The sequence below is a fragment of the Ascidia mentula genome, chromosome 1, assembly GCF_947561715.1.
Source record: "Ascidia mentula chromosome 1, kaAscMent1.1, whole genome shotgun sequence".
Classification (NCBI taxonomy): Eukaryota; Metazoa; Chordata; class Ascidiacea; order Phlebobranchia; family Ascidiidae; genus Ascidia; species Ascidia mentula.
The window spans coordinates 3,776,943-3,795,822 of NC_138566.1; the positions used below are offsets into that span (position 1 = coordinate 3,776,943).

The 18,880-nt window shown below is 36.9% G+C and overlaps 2 protein-coding genes across 2 annotated transcripts; both read left to right on the forward strand.

The window, feature by feature from the left end:
- Positions 1-1,875: 1,875 nt before the first annotated feature.
- LOC145890268 (uncharacterized) lies at positions 1,876-3,448 on the forward strand. Its single transcript, XM_082981313.1, has 4 exons — positions 1,876-2,098; positions 2,691-2,896; positions 2,965-3,066; positions 3,336-3,448. The coding sequence occupies exons 1-4, from the start codon at positions 1,876-1,878 to the stop codon at positions 3,339-3,341; spliced, it is 537 nt and encodes a 178-aa protein (XP_082837439.1). The 3' UTR covers positions 3,342-3,448.
- A 202-nt stretch (positions 3,449-3,650) lies between these two features.
- On the forward strand, positions 3,651-14,387 carry LOC145890358 (protein mono-ADP-ribosyltransferase PARP14-like). Its single transcript, XM_082981381.1, has 25 exons — positions 3,651-3,827; positions 3,992-4,057; positions 4,135-4,236; positions 4,612-4,953; positions 5,114-5,264; positions 5,422-5,661; positions 5,922-6,079; positions 6,217-6,337; positions 6,573-6,812; positions 7,016-7,213; positions 7,430-7,500; positions 7,739-7,890; positions 7,957-8,146; positions 8,345-8,480; positions 8,559-8,683; positions 8,951-9,125; positions 9,376-9,589; positions 11,149-11,387; positions 11,918-12,123; positions 12,193-12,291; positions 12,576-12,917; positions 13,094-13,159; positions 13,244-13,345; positions 13,527-13,769; positions 14,196-14,387. Exons 1-25 carry the CDS (start codon positions 3,651-3,653, stop codon positions 14,385-14,387), a joined length of 4,347 nt encoding a protein of 1,448 aa, XP_082837507.1.
- Positions 14,388-18,880: the final 4,493 nt, after the last annotated feature.

The window sequence follows — 18,880 nt, forward strand, 5'->3', positions numbered from 1 at the left end:
ATGCCGATAAAAATTGCCACAAATTCGGTTGCAAGCTGTTCTTTGGGGATAACAATATTTTACGAATGAAATCAAAATTTAACTCAATCACTCCGAAGTGCTATGCAAAATTAAGCGGTAATTATCCATACCACGTCCGCCCCCCGTCTCTCTTTTAAGCCCTCGAGCCATATGCATACGCATCATATAAACTTTGGCAGATGAAACCTTGCACAAACTCCATCCTTATACAACAAAGCTGCACAATGCAGAATATTACTGAGTGGTATCAGTTTCAAGAACGCAGTAAAACATGGTATTTTGTTTGTTTAAAACACTTATAAATCTGGAAATGTCAATATTTCAAAATCATCTGTTTAGCAACGCGTCACGGAAAAGGGGTTTGTTTTGTAAATACTCCCATAATTACACTGACGAAGATAACGATGGTTAAGAAAGTGTGTATATAGCTGATGTCATAACAGGGAAATATTGCGAAAGCTACGCCTCTATGAAAGTTGCATCCATGCAAGAAGACGGGATGCCATTTGACAGTGTTATTGACAATTATGTTAAAACAAGCATTTTTTGTGGTATTTCGCGATGCCAGCGTCTATCCATCATATACCTTGTAACACACAAATGCCATAAGTCGTGATACCCGTTACAGGCTTGTTTGGTGATCCCTTTCAAAAAAAAAATGAGTGCATTTATCGTAAACCCCCGTTTTCATCAATCCCGCTATTCTGCATCTGATATTTGTGTAGCACGCTGATATTTCAGTCATAGAACACCGAAAGGTGATGTATTTTTTTGCAGGAGTGTTATTTAGGGACCGTCTGCAGTATTGTGACTTTTAACGCGTTGAAAATGCTGAATATATCGGAAGATATACCAATGAGTTTCATTATGCACTGTTGCAGTAGAACTTGAGCTACAGGTGGCAGTTGTACACGTAGTGATTAGGTCTTACAAAGGTTACAAAGCAACTAAGCCCTTTGGTTTTATTTTAGTTGGAGAATTAAACCCAGTAGTGATTATGACATCACCGAAGCCAGGCGCTCCGTTATTACTGCCCAGTCTAGTGCTGACGTAAAGCGTGAACATTGCACCAACCCAACGGTATGTACAATCTAGTTACAAATTGCATCTGTCAGTGTCAGGTATGACGCGTTGAGTATCGGTTCCTCTTTTTGATGCACACGCATTGTGAGCGTTGAATGGTAGGATAAATGGTTTAGTGTGGGTTCTGAATGTGTGTGGCGAAATAAGACCGCGTCACAGCGTTTGGACACAAGTAAATGCATTTTGTGCCACGGGTTTATGTGCTCGATGGAGAGGTGTTGATACGATAAGTGATCCAATAGTTCATACTGACCGGCATGCGATGCGCAGGCTACAGTTGCTGCATTAGTTTCTCGCTGTTGCTTTATTGAACCCGTCACAGTTTACAAGGCAAATTTGGACCAAAAGGATAGTTGGTGGAAAAAGATTATAAAAGTATCTTTACAAGTATTGTGTGTTTAGGCCTTAAGATTTGGTCTCAGCGGTACCAGCAGCTGTGGGTAACGCATATATCTGTCTCGTGCCTTAAATATAGACTGCGATAGACTGCGCGTTGTTAGTTCCGCTTTTATTCGCCGTTCAGTGTGACCTCTGAGATATAGTTAAACCAAGCTAAGTTAAACGTCATGACTGGTTATTAAGCTTTCGCACACAATCATGTGCTACGTAATTATTCTAACCGAACAGTACGGCGGTTAAGAAATTAGCAACATAAATTGTTTAGTAGATTAGAACAAATTGTAATGTGTTGTGGTTGAACATGCTTTAAAGCTTACACGAGCTCAGATTGGCTTTTTTACAGAAACAATTCGTCCGTACTTGGTTTAAACCATGAGCGATTCCTCATCTGACAGCGATGAAAGTTACTTTTCTCTCGACGACGAATTTTTGACAAAATCCATTGGCATCCGCCCCTTAAGTTCTATTGTTATTCTCTACCTCAAAACATATCTGAGGAGTGAAAGGGATGCGGATCAGAGATTAAAAGACGTAGAGCTGGAATATAAAAGCGACGGCTTAGTGATTAATGGAAAAGACCATGATGTTTCAAGTGGTAAGAATTCATCACATACATAACTAAGCCCTCATACACTATAGGGTTGATCTGCATAGCTCAACCCAACACATTTTACGGACATAAAACCACTCCCTACCTTTATTGAGACCAGGTTGTTTAAACACTCATTTCATTGCCAGCTGTAGGCTGCCGCGTCCAATACACTTTTATTTAGTATGAGTTATTAGTAATAAGTTACATGTTGCTCAACTCATAAATCTCTTTAGTCCGAAAATCAATTTACTGTGATGAACGTTTCATGGGGTTGTGCAATTGATGCACCACCACTGCCAGTGTTTTGTCATTTGAAACTTTTAAGTGGAAATTGCAATATGTTTGCCAATTTTACCAACAAACTGTAATATATAGCCAAGGACGATCGGTAAATGTTATTTAATGGAGGAGGAATCGCCTCCCCTTGATATGCTCCTGAATGTAGCACGTAAACAAATTTAATTAATTTCAAATTCAATCAAAACTGGAAATTTCGTATTATGTCATTGTTACACATTCTCCTTCAGTAATTTCAGTTTTGTGTTGTATACAAACAAGCAAACAATTGTGCATAATTGTGTTTCAACGTTTGCAGCGTTCCTGTGGATTCAAGGGGTCATACGCAATTTGAGCAGCAATGAAAAGTCAATCAAAGTTCCTGGAATTGCGGAATATCTCGCGGATGTAAAAGGAATTAACTTTCTACAAAGAATTGAAAAATCGTGCTCATGTGCACATGAAATAAAGAATGCAAGACAACTCAAACTTGAACACAGAACAGGAGACATCTCGAATTTTAAGGTTTATGTTTTTCTTATCGGTTTTAGTTCTATCGTGAATTAATCTCCTCTTCTAAAATCCGATTTTAGGCAGACGTAATCGTAAAATCATCGTCGCCGCAAGACCAAGCAAGCTGTGAAGGATCGAAAACATCAAAATCTTTGCTCAAAGGGTCGGGGAACGGCTTAAAAGTAATAATAACGCATGAAAACTAGCATTACTGGGGAGAATTGCTCGGTGTATACTTTTAGCTATGGAACATTGCTCATATGTCGCAGTGGCCCCATAACAGATAAGATTGGTCAAAGACCTCGCACATCGGGCAATTGGTCGTGATACGGAAGCGCATCAGAAGTTTATTAAGTTTTAATCCTATTTCTCTTCAACTTTCCGAAAACTTGAATTTGACTGCCACACTAACATTCATACATTAAAGCAATACAATGTTATTAAATTTCAGATGTGACAAATCAAAACAAATCAAAAAACATTGCATAAATGTCGTTAGCCGGATACAGTGCGGCTTTTCATTAATTAAGGGATTGGTTTAAGTCCTTGGAATTTATTGCCAACCTTGTTACAAACCATCACGATATACAAAGTGATTGTATTGCATGCCTGTCAAAGTGCAAGTGATCCACAGGTACAGCCTGGTGACGTTGTGGTCAAGGGATTCAATGTTTCTTGTAAGGAGGTTTACCACGTTCTTCTCTCTCATTACAACCCAGCAGATGGCGAACGACTACTGCGAAAATCTGTAAAAACCTGTCTGGAGATGTCTGAAAAGTCTGGTCATTCCTCAATCGCATTTCCTTGCTTGGGTGTAGCAGAATTTTCGTATCCAGCGAAGGAGGTTTTAAAAGTTTTAGAACAGGAAATCAAGTCTTTTGATTCTGTTCATCTCAGCAAAGCTTCCATTGTGGTACCGCCAGCCCTCAAAGCCACAATACCGGTAATTATTTACTTCAATCGCCATAAATTTTTTTCTTTATCAATAATAAACAAAATAAATAATGGACTAAATGCTTTACTTGAAGCAAGTGAGTATATTAGCCTGGAATGTTTTTACGAATTTAACACTGGGTATGGCAGACGTAATCTCATACTGTTCTTTAGCAAACATCAAGTGAGAAGGGATCGACGACACTAAAAGTTACGCTCGGAGACATTTCAAAATTTCAGGTACAGTTCTTCTTTTCTAAATCTTTCTTTGTTTAAATAAACATCACTAAATGTTAAAGTTTCATTGTATTTTAAAGGCTGATGTCATTGTCACTTCGTCATCTGCTCAAAATGTATCAAGTTGTGCAGGTTCTGTGATATCCCGAGCTCTACTCAAACAAGCTGGTGGTAAACTACAGGTATAAAGTTAAACACTATTTATAATAGTAATGTGTCACTTTTCGTCTCGTTTTTTCATTTTGGTTGGTCGAAATGCTGTATTATTGACGATCATCAAAATCTGCACGGCTTAAAAGTTGCAAGCAGTTTTTAAAATTGATTCAATGCATGTAGCATAAAAATAGAATCGTCATAGGTTTTGGTAGTAAGTTAGAGTGAATAAAAGGAACGTATTTCCCTTGACTTGAAAGTCTTACATCGAAAAAAATGTTGGTATCGTGCGCTTTTTTAAACAGTTTTAAACAGAAATAGTTTCAGGAAGTAACTCACTAAGTAACCCATATTTTTGCTGTTAACTAAGGACACCGCTCTCAAATTATCGGTTTTTATATTAGGAAGCATGCAAGAAGTCAAGCAACGGGAATCACAGCATCGGTGACGTAATCAAAACCCCTGGATTCAAACTTTACTGTCAGGAAGTTTATCACGTGGTTTTGGATAACTTTGACCTGAGCAGCGGCGAACAAGTTTTAAAGAAAGCAATCACGAATTGCCTAAACATGGCCGAAAAGTCAGGATATGGATCTATGGCGTTTCCTGCCCTCGGTGCCGGTGGTTTCCAGTTTCCAACGGAGTTGGTTGTGAGGTGTTTTGACAGAATGGTGAAAAATTACAAAGGAAGCAGTTTACATGATGTCTACTTGGTCATATTTCCTAATGACCAAAACGCGAAGAAGGTAAAAACGTGTGTTTTGATGTACATAAGTTTTGTAAACAACAACCTGTCGGTGAGTATAGCAAGATTTGGGCGACAATTATCCTCCTATAGCGACAGTTATGATTCTGCAAGGTTTTAAAGAAGTATAAAAGTTTACATGTTACATTCTTACTTATCAGGCAGCAGAAAGTGTTCTATCCATCAATGTCTTGCAAACTACTTTGAGCATTTCAAAGGAGAGAAAAGTCATGGTGTTTGTGAAGCAAGGAGATATTACAACAACCACGTGTGGAGCTATAGTCAACTCAACCAAACAATTTGATCTTTCTGGTGAGTTAATACTGGTCATGATTGTAAAATGTTATGTTTTACTTATAAACTGAGGTGTGGGTTGGAAACCCACTTCTGAATGATCTTATTGACGATGAAAGTCGCAGCGAAACGATATATATATATTATTACATATCAAATGGATTGAGCATCACAGGTCAGGTTGGGAAAGCTTTGGTAGCAAAAGCTGGGAAGTCAATTGAAGATGAATGCAATAAAAACCCTGTAAAAGCAAAGACCAACATGCGGGTTACATCTGGAGGAAACTTGTGTAAATATATCTTACACCTAAACACACCGACAGACACAAACGAATTGAAAAAACTTCTCTGTGAATGTTTCTGTGAAGCTGATGCTTTAGGAGTTGACAGCTTAGCGATGCCTCCTGTCGGTACAGGTAAAATTCGTCTTTAAGTATACTTTGCAGCAAACCTTTGATGATACCAATAGACCAATTTTTTGTTAAGATTTTAACATGAAATTGTGTTTGGAAAGGCTGACTTGATAATGTTAGGACTGTCAGTTAAATAGACTCTCCAAAATTTTGTTTCAAAGTATATATTGAAAGGTTTCTGATTGTTCCTTTCTTATCAGCGATTTTCTTTGCATGACTTGTACTCCTACCACCAGTAAAGTTGTTCGTTCGTTTTACCGCAGGTGGAATTGGTTTGTCCAGCAGTGTTGTGGCCAAATGTATGGCTTCCGCTATTGACAAGTTTAACAAAAGCAAACCAAAAAATGTCAAAAAAATCGAAGTTTTCGTTTTTCAGCAAAATATGGTACCTGATTTTCAAGGCCTGGCGCAACAGACACAAGTGTGTGTAAAAATAACATTTATTTAAATTTTGATTGTGCACAAAAACTTAAACCTAAACAATTTTAAACAAAACAACTTTTCCAAGAATTTATAGCCCGACACGAATCCTCCCAAACAAGCAAACTTTTCTTGCAGAATGTCTCAAAATTTGCAAGCAAGGACCTTAATTCTCTCAGCGTCACTGTACGCCCAGGAGACATCACTTCTTCAACGTGTGAAGCGCTTGTTAACTCAACCAGTCAGTTTAATTTGTCGAGTAAGTCGGTCATCTGATGCTCTCCGCATTCAAATTACTTTTTAATTTTTATTTGCTTTGCTCGCAAAATCCATGGTCAAATACTTCATATAGTGCACTTTGTGCGTTGAGATAAAACAATAATGATTTTGAAAAATATTTATCTAAAATTTAACATTTTATTTAGTTGGCACAAATGAAAAAATGGACACGAAGTGATATGAATAAGACAAATTTATATATTTTGTTTTTCAAGGTCAAGTAAGCAAGGCATTGTTGGCCAAAGCAGGCCAGACGATTGCACAGGAATGCTCAAACAATCCTATCAGCTCCACAAATAACATGCGGGTGACGTCGGGCGGAAATTTGTGCAAATACATCCTACATCTAGCGACACCTAGCGATTCCATCAAACTAGAGCAAGTGCTATTTGAGTGTTTTGTTGAAGCAGACAAACTTGGAGTTCAATCACTGGCCGTTCCTCCAGTTGGAACAGGTAACTAGCAGATGTATAATCTGTATTTATGTCACAGTCTTATTGACGAAACCATCACAGTTTTTTCCATAGACACTAAATTACGTCAAATTACCAATATCGGTACATTTTTCGTTGGATTTTATCAGCAAGTTATAAATGCACCTTTTAAGTAAAATTTCTACGCATAAATGTATGTGTATACAGGTTATTTTTTGTTGAAGGTGCTATCGGTTTGTCAAGTGGTACGGTGGCTAAGTGTCTTGCATCAGCTATAAACAAATTTGATCAAAGGAAACCTAATAATTTGAAACAAATTTCCGTGTACGTTTATCAAATCGCCATGTTGAACGACTTTCAAAGAGAGGTGGCCAATATCCCCACGAAAGCATTGAGGCCATCCAAGCAATTCACAAAATCAGGTAGGCCTGTTTGCATGCGAACTACCAGTTCTTACCTGCGGTCCAGTATCAAAAAAATAAAGCGTAAGCAAATATTTCAAAACCATTTTTTACGTTTTGTCGCAACTCACGGTTTTGTTAAGGTCACAGTCGCCCTAAAGAAATCTAACTGAATGGTGTGGATAATATAGAACAGGCAAACAGTATTACTAAATTATATACAAATAAAATTTTAAGGTTTTCAGCCAACACTTGCTTCAACAGTTTGTGTCGGGTTCTGTTCTCGCAGCAAAGAAAACATTGACAAGGTAAGCTGTAGGGTGCGTTTTTTTTTCATAAATTACTTGTTACAGTACGTTTTTGTTTAAAAATATGTTCGTACCTAACTAACGTATATTCTAATGTTAGCACTTATATGCAGTAAAGCGATATTTATATACATGAATCATTTTGTCACTGCAAATGTATTTAATTGTTGTTTGTAAAACACTAATCTGTCTTTCCTTGTAGGGGTATTACTCAATTTTATAATTTTACATCACACAGGCATTTGCAAAACTTAATAAAAAGGTTGAGGAACTTAGTTTCACACAAATCATCAAAGACGAGGCAATAAAGAATTTCACACCCGACGAAGAACAGGAACTGCAGAATCTCATGTCAAGCAAAAATGTTTTGATAAAACAAGTTTCCAACACGTGAGCTAATTTCTTTGGTGATTGTAGACCAATGGTCTGTATCTAAATCTTTATACTTCATCTTAGTGAATTGAAGATTCAGGGCTCTAAAACAAACCAGTCATCAGTAATTGCAAAAGTTAATCAAATCATGAATGAACTAAAACAAGCCTTACCCATATCGGATTACGTCGAATGGTGGTATGCACACCCGAACGACAACAAAATGAAGAAATTTCCTGTGCGGGCAAGTTTCGAACTTGAAAACACGTACAAAGTAAGCCAAAGATTATATATATTATTTCGCAAGTTTTCCTTGTAGTTCGATCAAACTAAAAAAGATATTAATCTAGAATATTACAAAACAGAAAGTAGTGAAAGCGAAATTTATTGTCCGCAAAATTCAAACATACATTGGCTAATTTCAATAAATATGTGAACATTGTTGTAAGATTCTCGTTTTTTTTTTTTTTAGAAAAACAACTATGGTCAGATAAACGTTACTGTTCACGACACGATTCCTAATCTCTACCTTGCTGTTGACTTCTCGAAGATGGAAGCAAACACAGGAGTTTCAACCTGCAAAGTTGAAAGAAGATTAATCTCACAAAGTGAGTCTCCTTTTCTGCGTGACTGTATTTTCACCTATAAAAGAAAAAAAAATATTTTTACAAATAATATTTTTTCAGGACCTACTTTTTGGTGTGACATGGGAGATGAGACTTTGATGAAAGTTCCTGTTGCTGCAAAATCTTTAGAATTTCAAAATATTCTTCAGAAATTCCGAAAAACTTTAAAGTTGAATGAAGTTACGGTAAATCTAAAAAAGTTGCAATATTTTTTTTCTTCCACGGTTGACAACAATTTGTTTTACGTGAACTGGCTTTGTTGTATGCGCGGGAAGCTATATAAACATCTCTAGAAGGGATGTTTGTTACAAAAATTGGGAATATTGCAGTGCTAATGTAGTGTTTCAGATGCCAAAGACAATACAGCATGGACACTGAATTTTTTTGTCTCGTAAATAATTGATTCTGGAAAGATTCCATGTTGTAACAAATCAAAGTTTTGTCTTCTTAAGCTGGAGAGGATTCAGAACATTACCCAGTGGAACCAGTTTCAAGAACAGAAAAAGAAGATTGAGAAGAAAATTCCAAACCAGCTTGTAACCCGTGAACTCTTTCATGGAACTGATGCTGCTACCAGTGAAATAATTTGGAAAGATACTTTTGATCGAAGTCACGCAGGACGAAATGGTTTGTAGTCTTTCGTATTTTAAACACGATTAATTCTATGATAAATGTTGTTTTTACATATATGTGTCTACAACACCATAAAAATGAACATGTATTTTGCACAAACTGCAATGAACTAGCAGTTCAATATGGATTTATATAGTTTGTTAGTTTGTTCAGCTATTTGGCACATAGAACCAAATTAACTTCATTTCAGAAAGTAAACCTATTAAGTTTTTCTATTTTTAGAGAATTTTTTTTATTTGTACAGCAACCTACTTCGGGAAGGGTGTTTACTTCGCTACGACTGCTCGGTATTCACAACAATATACGAGCAAAGATTCACAAGGGCATAGCTGCATGTTCTTGGCTGAAGTAATTACTGGGACCTACTGTGTCGGCAACAAAGATACCCACACAATACCGATGCAAGCCGACGGTACTCCATTCGACAGTGTGGTTGACAACCTCCAATCCCCCAACATGTTTGTGGTTTTTCGTGACACGAGTGTGTATCCCTCATATTTGCTCACTTACAAAACGTAACATTTTCAAGTCTGGATAGAAATTATGAAAAAAATAGTATCAATTGTTAACTGACATTTTTTACTTCATATGGGGACAGATATGTTTTGCAATCAGGCCAAACCACATAAAACCCATCAAATTTTGGTCAAATCAACTGGCAAATTAGCCAGGATGCAGTTTATTAATTCAAATACGACTAACGTTGGACACCTACTCTAGAGCGTTTTTTGTTTCCCTGTATGTTTACTGCAATATATTGAGGTGTTCTTTTTTCTTATGAAATTTTGTTTTACCCTATAATCACGTTTCTGCAAATTCAATACAACGTTAATAAAACTGAGACCTTTCAGGTCGAAACAGTGGTCATCTGTCTGCAGCTTATACACAAAGTTAATAAAACTGTTCAAACAATTCGGAAACGAAGGAAACACCTCTTGTTGAGCAATGTATTGCTGTTTACAACAAAATAAATTTTAGAAATGTGGTGCTTATTTAAAATAATATTATGAGCAATTTTCAAAAACCACTCTCCCTTAACTCCCCTACATAAACCTTCACCAAGGTTTCCAAAAAAATCTAGTGAGGCTGACAAAACTTTACAATTCGACGTGGTTCAGAAAATCACAAATATATCGCTTTGTGCCAAGTTTCGAAACGTGATTTTACACTTTTTGAAATAATTTCAGATCGAAACGATACAGAATACAACACTTTGGAATCAATTTCAATCAAAAAACAAACAATTTTTGTTAGAATTACAAAGCAAGCCACTTGGGAACTCTGTCACGGAACTGAAATAAAACTCTTGAAAAAATCGTTAAGTTACGCGAGATAAATAGTATTGAAAAGCTTACAAGAAAGTAAAACCTTAAAAAAATGGTTTAATTTCATCTGGAGTTATACATAAAAAAAACAGTGTTGGATATGTCATTTCCAAATCGAGGCGGTTTGGTTTTATCACCCAAGCTGGTACTGATGTAATGCGTGCACACTGCACCTTACTTAGGTCAGATAATATGCGTTGGGAAGTGGGTCCTTTTATTCCAGCCGCCAGTGCAAATAAAATCCATTTTTAAGAGCTCATCTACCTTGTCGTTGCGTTAGGGAACAAGGGAAGGAAATTCGGGTTCCTGATTTTTGTGCTCGCTGGAAAGGCTTTGATACGACAAGCGAAAAACTTGTTTATGCTTGATGACTTGCAATGAGTAGTTTACAGTAGTTGCCTTATCGAACCCGCTACAATTTAGACAGCAAGCTTGGACCAAAAGTACAGGTGAAAAAACAATGAAAATGTTATCTGTACAAGTGCTTTGTGTGTAGGCGTTATTATATGGTCTTAGCAGTACAATGCTAACGTTAGTTATTAAGTTGTTATTTTAGCTCTTGCACACAATCATGTGAAACGTAACTGATCGAAAATTTGGGTATAAAAAATCAGGAACAGAAATTGTGCAGTAGATTGTGTTTTGATTGAACATGTTTAGAAACTTGTACGTGATAAGATTTTCCTTTTTAGAAAAGATTTGTCCGCATTTTTCAGGTCAATGATGAGCAATTCATCAACTGAGAGCAAGGGGTGTAACGGGGATTCAACTCCCGTTGTTATCCACCAACTGAGTCCCATTGTTTCCCGGTATCTTCAAAAATATCTGTGGCAAGAAAAGGATGCTGATGAGATGTTGGTAAACGTAAAGTTGGATTTTAAACACAACGAACTGGTGATTAAAGGAAAAGACTGGCAGGGTGTTTTGAGTGGTAAGCTAACGGTATCATTGTACTCCTAAAGTGAAAGGTGTAGAAGACGTCACGCGGACGATTTACTGTGTGGTCGGCTGCATAGCTCTGCGCATTAAATTTTATGAGACATAAAACCAATCCCTACCTTTGTTGGATGGAGTAAGTGTGTTTGAACACTCCTTTAATTGCCAGCTGTAAGCTGTTAGCTTCTAGGCCCAATCCACTTTTATATAGGTTTAGGTACATAAACTTAGGATTTAGTGATGGTACTCGGAATTAGTGACGTTGCGGGACTTTTACATGTGTGCTCAAGTAACTTTGACAAAACAAAACTCTTTACTGCGATCAGCGCTTCTGTGGTTGTGCATCTGCCCTTCATCAAATGCTGGTTTTCCAACTAAATGAATTGATTTCCAATTAAATTAAGTCGTTTATTTTACAATTTTGTAAATGTGTCGTGATTACATATGTCCTATATGCTATTATAATTTTGTGTCGATAACAAACAAGTATTACTATTGCACATAATCCTGTACATGCGTTTATAGCTTTCACCTGGATTCAAGATATCATACACGATTTAATCAGAAAGGAGAAGTCAATCAAAGTTCCTGGAATTGCAAAATATCTCGCGGACAAGAAAGGAATTAACTTTCTACAGGGAATTGGAAAATCGTGCTCATGCACTTACGAAATAGAGCATCCAGGTCAAATAAAACTTGAATACAAAACAGGAGATATCTCGACTTTCCAGGTAAATGTTTTTCTTGTTATTTTTTAATCCTGAAGCTCATTAGACTTTTTTTCATGCGCGATTTTATAGGCCAACGTAATCGTAGCGTCATCAACGTCACATGACCAAGCAAGCTGTCAAGGATCCAAAACTACAAAAGCTCTGATTCATGCTGGAAACGGTTTAAAGGTAAGAAAAATCAGTTAAACAGTATGTAAGCTATCATGGCTACAGGCAATTGTCTGGCGTTTACTTTCAGCTGTCGTATATCACTAAAAATCACTATGGCAACACTACACGCACCATATGTTTCCACGGTGACAAATTGCTAACAGACTAAATTTTGTTGCATCGATGTTCGCAAAAATACAGTGCGGCTTTTTATCACTATTAAGACTGGTTCGTGTCTCGGAAATTTAAATACCAAACTTAGTTTCAAACCAGCATAATAAGAATTAATACTTTGGATACAGGATGCCTGTAAAACTGCAAGTGATCAGATATTACAACCTGGTGACGTTGTCGCCACAAAGGGGTTCAACGTTTCCTGTAAAGAGGTCTACCACGTCCTCCTCTCACATTACAACCCAGCAGACGGCGAACGCTTGCTACGAAAATCTGTTAAAACCTGCCTGGAGATGGCTGAAAAGTCAGGTCATTCCTCAATCGCATTTCCATGCTTGGGTGTAGCAGAATTTTCGTATCCAACGCAAGAGTTTGTGAAAGTTCTGGAACAGGAAATCAAGTCCTTTGATTCCGTTTATCTTAGTAGAGCTTCCGTTGTTATACCACCTTACGAAAATGACGCAAAACCGGTAATGGTTTAACTGTAAACGCTACACACAAAAAAATGAACAATAATTTTTTTTTACCCATGAAAACCAAAAGAACTATACTTGAAAAGATTACCAGCTTGAATAGTTATCACAAATATATAATTGGGAAATTGATCGTTTGGTGTTAAGTTATATTATCTCTTGTTGTGTTTTAGCAACCATCACCTCAGAAGGGATCGACGACACTGAATGTTACGCTTGGAGATATTTCGAAATTTCAGGTACAAATCCAAGTACCGAAGTCTAATTTTTGTGCATATTTTGAAAATTGTAAACCATTATGCAAGTTTTGTTATAATTTAAAGGCTGGTGTCATTGTTACTTCGTCATCTCCTCAAAATTTACCAAGTTGTACAGGTTCTATGGTATCCCGGGATCTACTCAAGCAAGCTGGGGATAAACTGCAGGTATAAAGTAAAGTGATATTTACAATACTAAATTACACTTTCCGTCGGCTTTTTATTTTGGTTTTACAATTACACTTGTATTCGAAAGAAACATCTGGCAATAGCACTCACAAATTTTTTGAACTATGCATCTTTGCAATAGCTCCAATAAATATCCCATTTTTTTGGCACTTTATATTAGGAATCATGTGAAAAAGCAAGCAGCGGGGATCACTCCGTCGGTGACGTAATCACAACTCCTGGGTTCAAACTATACTGCCAGGAAGTTTATCATGTGGTTCTGGATGACTTTGACCAGAGCAGCGGAGAAGAAGTGATGAAGAAAGCAATCACGAATTGCCTAAACATGGCTGAGAAGTCAGGATATCGATCCATGGCATTTCCTGCCCTCGGTGCCGGTGGTTTCCAGTTTCCACCGGAATTGGTTTTGAGGTGTTTTGACGAAGTTGTGAAAAGCTACAAAGGAATCAACTTGCGTGATGTTTACTTGGTCATTTTTTTCACAGACACAGGCATGGTTAAGATATAAAACGAAATTTCAGGGTGCAGTTATGTCGTAATAACACTTTATGTACAGTAGGTTAATGTTCTAGAACATGCTAGACTAGAAAGTTCAAAATTACATAAGTTAGATTAACAAAAATTTAACGGAGTTTTGAAACTAAGTAATTTTATGACTTCCATTTTGTGGAACATGGAATCACTGTGAATTAAGATCAAATCAACGCCCCAAACAGCATATATTACCGTCTTATCAATTTAATTAACATTCCATGCAATTACAGGAGTTCAGTTGTCTATGTGAAGTGAATGATAACAATCATTGCATAACAATGCTCTAACTTGTTAGGCAGCGGAAGATGTTTTGTCCATCAATGTCTCGGAAACGACGTTGAGCATTTCAAAGGAGAGAAGCATCATAGTATTTGTGAAGCAAGGAGCAACAACCACATGTGACGTTATCGTGAAGTTAAAAAAACATTTTGATTTGTCTAGTAAGTTGTTATTGGCTATAAATGAATACATTACTATCAATGAGTAGTTGGAAAATGTGAAGAAGAATCAGTGAAAATTAAACAAAAACTGCTATAAACGCTTTGCTGGAAAAAGAGAAGTCAATTAACAATGAAAGCAACAAAACTTCAATTAAATCTACACCCAATATGCGTATAACGCCTGGAGGAAACTTGTAAAAATATATCTTAAACCTAGACACACCGACTGACGATGAACTGGAAAAGCATATACTAGAATGCTTCTGTGAAGCTGATAGATTAGGAGTTGACAGCTTAGCAATATCATCGGTTGGCACAGGTAAAAATCCGCAATGTTTTGTGTTAAAGTTATAAAAAAAAACTTTGTTTGGAAAACCATTTCATAATGGGTTTGTAATGTTAGAAATTTCCATTGAAATAGAAGTTTATTTTGAATGTTTACAGACTCTCTGTGTACCACCAGTTAAATGTTTTCGTGCGTTTTACCCTAGGTAGAATTGGTTTATCCAGCAGTGTTGTGGCCAAATGTATGGCATCCGCTATTGACAAGTTTAACGAAGGAAAACCGAAAAATGTCAAAAAGATCGAAGTTTTTGGTTTTAGGCAAAACATGGTACCTAATTTTCAAGGTCTGGCGCAACAAGCCCAAGTGAGTGTAGGCTTTGGAAATATTTTCTTTTGTGAATGGAAGCCCGGTGCGTAAACTTTTAAACAAGCAGTTGCTTCTTGCAGAATGTCCCTGAAGTGTCAAGCAAGGGACTTAATTCTCTTAGTGTCACCGCACGCCCAGGAGACATTACTTCTTCAACGTGTGAAGCGCTTGTTAATTCAACCAAACAGTTTAATTTGTCAAGTAAGTCAGTCATCAGTAATGTTGGTTTGTGGAAGTCAACAGTTGGCCCAGATCAAAAACACGAAACGAAGTGGCATGAGTGAGTCACGTAATTTCATATATTTTGTTCTTAAAGGTCAAGTAAGCAAGGCGTTGATAGCCAAAGCAGGACAGACAATCGTGCAGGAATGCACAAACAATCCTATTAGCTCCACAAATAACATGCGGGTCACGTCAGGCGGAAATTTGTGCAAATACATTTTGCATCTAGCGACACCTAACGACACTAGCCAACTAGAGCAAGTGCTATTTGAGTGTTTTGTTGAAGCAGACAAACTTGGAGTTCAATCACTGGCCGTTCCTCCTGCTGGCACTGGTAACCCAGAGACTTATAGTTATTTGTTACCTGCACTTATTCCGTATTGGTTTGATGTCGTGGCCATATTAAAACAAATCCATTTGCTTCTGTATCACAAAACAGTTGTACAGAATAATTAAACTACATAAAAATTCAAAATGATACCATTATACGTGTGTTCAAATGACTAATTGTTGCAGGTGCTATAGGGTTGTCAAGTGTCATGGTAGCAAAGTGTTTTGCTGCAGCCATCAACAAATTTGATCAAAGCATACCTAAACATTTGAAACAAATTATCGTGTACGTTTATCAAATCGACATGTTAAAAGACTTTCAAAGAGAAGTGCTCAATATTCCAATGAAAGTGCTGAGGCCATCCAAACTAATCACAAAATCAAGTATGTCCATTTGTATACGGATGTACACTGCATTTATACATGCACTCCAGTATCTAACATAAAATTTAGCATAAATCTTGACAAGACATCAAAATCATTGGTTTTGTTGAGCTAAATATATCCATCTTGGTGGACAAACTGTAATACTAAAGTTCACATATTTGCACATTTCCTGCTGTTTAAATGTTTCAGGTTTTCAGCCAACAGTTACCTCAACAGTTTGTGTCGAATTCTGTTCCCAAAGCAAAGAGAAAATTGACAAGGTAATGCATTTTGTTTTGCAGATTCTTTGTCACAGTACATTTTTGTTTTGAGGTATTTTGGTAGAAAAAGGAACATAGATATCATTGGAACAAATGTATCTAATTGTTATCGTCATATAGGCAATTGCAAAACTTGAGAAACAAGTTCAAAAATTAAGTTTTACACAAACTGTTCAAGACGGGCCAATAAAATATTTGACGCCGGACGTAGAAGAAGAACTAAAAAATCTCATGACAGGCGAAAATGTCTTGATCGAAGTTTTTAGAAAGTGAGTCAATGGTTTGGGTGATTTTGAACCAATGGTGTGTAACTTATTCACTCTATTGTAATACAGCGAATTAAAGATTCGGGGCTTACAATCAAACATGTCGTCAGTAGTCTCGCAAGTTAATCAAGTCATCAACGAATTTAAACAAGCTTTACACGTGTCAGATTACGTAGAATGGTGGTATTTACACCCGACCGACAACAAAATGAGAAAATTTCCTGTGCGGGCAAACTTTGTCCTTGAAATCGCGTACAAGGTGAGCTAAAGAATCTTCCTCATATTTTAATAGTTTTCTTGGTGTCCCAAGAAACTAAAACATACTACGTTGGGTCATTGCAAAACGAAGCTGAGTTCTAGGGCGCAAAAGGTCAACATTGTTTGATTGCAGGGAAGAATTAAAACATGAATTCACGAATTTATGTCAAAAATGTAAACATTGTTAGATTCTCGTTGGTTTGTTCCAGAAAAACAAGCAAGGTCATGTACTCGTACACGACACGATTCGAAATATCCTTCTTGTTGACTTCACAAAGATGGAAGCAAACACAGGAGTTTCAACTTGTAAGGTTGAAAGAAGATTAATCTTAGAACGTGAGTCACGCTGATCTGCGTTCATGACGTAAATAAAAAACAACCAGTACGTTCCAACAACATTTCCACATAATGTTTGACACAGTGGAAAATCATCTAGATTTTAATTTGATGAAAATTGTTTTTGATGTTATTTTTATTTCAAATAGAAACTCCATTTTTACCTTTTCACAAACATGAATAACAAGCATAAATTTAAGGACCCCAAACTTGGAATGACATGGGAGATGAGACTGTGATGAAGGTTCCTGTAGCAGCAAACTCTTCAGAATTTCAAAATGTTCTTCAGAAATTTCAGAAAACCTTAAATGTTAATCCTATTTCGGTAAAACTACAAAGCCTGTCATATATTTAGTTGGAAATAAGTTCGTTTTATTGTGTGCACACGGAGGCATTTAAATTTCACTTTGAATAGATATTGTTTCCTATTTATTCTCCACCAGCATTTCTCATAGTTTCGTGTTAATTAATATTGTTGGGTGTCAACAAAACTGTATTAAACGTCAATTTATAGCAAAAAATGCACAGCAACAAATCAAATCCGGTATCGTTTCAGTTGCACAGGATTCAAAACATTACTCAGTGGAACCAGTTTCAGGCACAGAAAAAGAAGATTGAGAAGAAAATTCCAAACCAACCTGTAACCCGCGAGCTCTTCCATGGAACTGATGCTGCGACCAGCGAAAAAATTTGGAAAGACACTTTTGATCGAAGTCACGCAGGAAAAAATGGTTTGTAGTTTTACCAAAGCAGGTTAATTTGTAGTGGAAAAACACAGGCTAAAACCAAAAAAATATGGATTTATGCCACGTGATGCCAACAATAATAAACCGGCCTACTGTGCGTATTTTACGTCTGATTGTCGGTCCGAATTGATTTATTTGGAAGTAAATCAATAAAGTTCCTAACTTTAAGTGACTTTCTATTTATTCAGCAACATACTTTGGAAAAGGAGTTTACTTTGCTACGACCGCAAAATATTCACACTGGTATGCAAAAAAAAGTTCACAAGGGAACAGATGCATGTTCTTGGCTGAAGTAGTTACTGGAATCCCCTGCGTAGGCAACAGAGATACCCACACAATACCGATGCAAGCCGACGGCACCCCATTCGACAGTGTGGTGGACAATATTAAATATCCAGGAATGTTTGTAGTTTTTCGTGATGCGAGTGTGTATCCCTCGTATTTGCTTACTTACAAAAAATAGCATTTTGGAACATTCTTGAAACCAAACACTTCTTGCGTTAACATCTGCTGTACAAATGAAATCATGTTTACTCTCCTCAAAAGACTACAACGTAATTGTACTACTGGACATCGATAAAACCCCAAACGATACCAAGACATTTTTTTTTCGTGACCTGGGGGCTCCCTTCTCTCAGAATGAAGCGAAATGCGAAACATCGTTGGTTGTAGGACTACAGGGAAGTGGTGTTGTTTACTGCGAGATATGCGTAGCAGTTGTAGCGGAACGCAAATGGTTTTCTTTGGAACAGCACAAAATTTTAATTTAAATATCTTTCGAAGTTTTTATGAATAATTTAGATACCAGAAACGATAGTGTGAAATGGTAAAGCGTGTCGAAAATTCATTGTAATTTAGCTGATAAAAAACGCCTAACACTTCCTTGCACTACAGTTGAGCACAGCGCACACAGAACTCACCAAAAAAAGAACCTTCGCTGTAAATTATTTCCACTCGAGAAACGTTATATGTGTGTGTCGAGTGGGAATACGTTCCTGTGGCACTTACGTTTCTATATTTGAAACGCTTTAGCTTGGAATCAGCGTTTGGTTTCGTGTTAAGGTGACTATAAGATCCAGGCCA

Excerpts from the sequence above, each read along its gene's own strand:
- LOC145890358 (XM_082981381.1), top strand. The coding sequence starts at position 3,651 with ATGTCTGAAAAGTCTGGTCATTCCTCAATCGCATTTCCTTGCTTGGGT. Across the intron at positions 4,237-4,611 it reads AAGCTGGTGGTAAACTACAG|GAAGCATGCAAGAAGTCAAG; the intron begins GTATAAAGTTAA and ends TTTTTATATTAG. Across the intron at positions 13,346-13,526 it reads AAGCTGGGGATAAACTGCAG|GAATCATGTGAAAAAGCAAG; the intron begins GTATAAAGTAAA and ends ACTTTATATTAG.
- LOC145890268 (XM_082981313.1), top strand. The coding sequence starts at position 1,876 with ATGAGCGATTCCTCATCTGACAGCGATGAAAGTTACTTTTCTCTCGAC. Across the intron at positions 2,099-2,690 it reads AGACCATGATGTTTCAAGTG|CGTTCCTGTGGATTCAAGGG; the intron begins GTAAGAATTCAT and ends CAACGTTTGCAG. Across the intron at positions 2,897-2,964 it reads GAGACATCTCGAATTTTAAG|GCAGACGTAATCGTAAAATC; the intron begins GTTTATGTTTTT and ends ATCCGATTTTAG.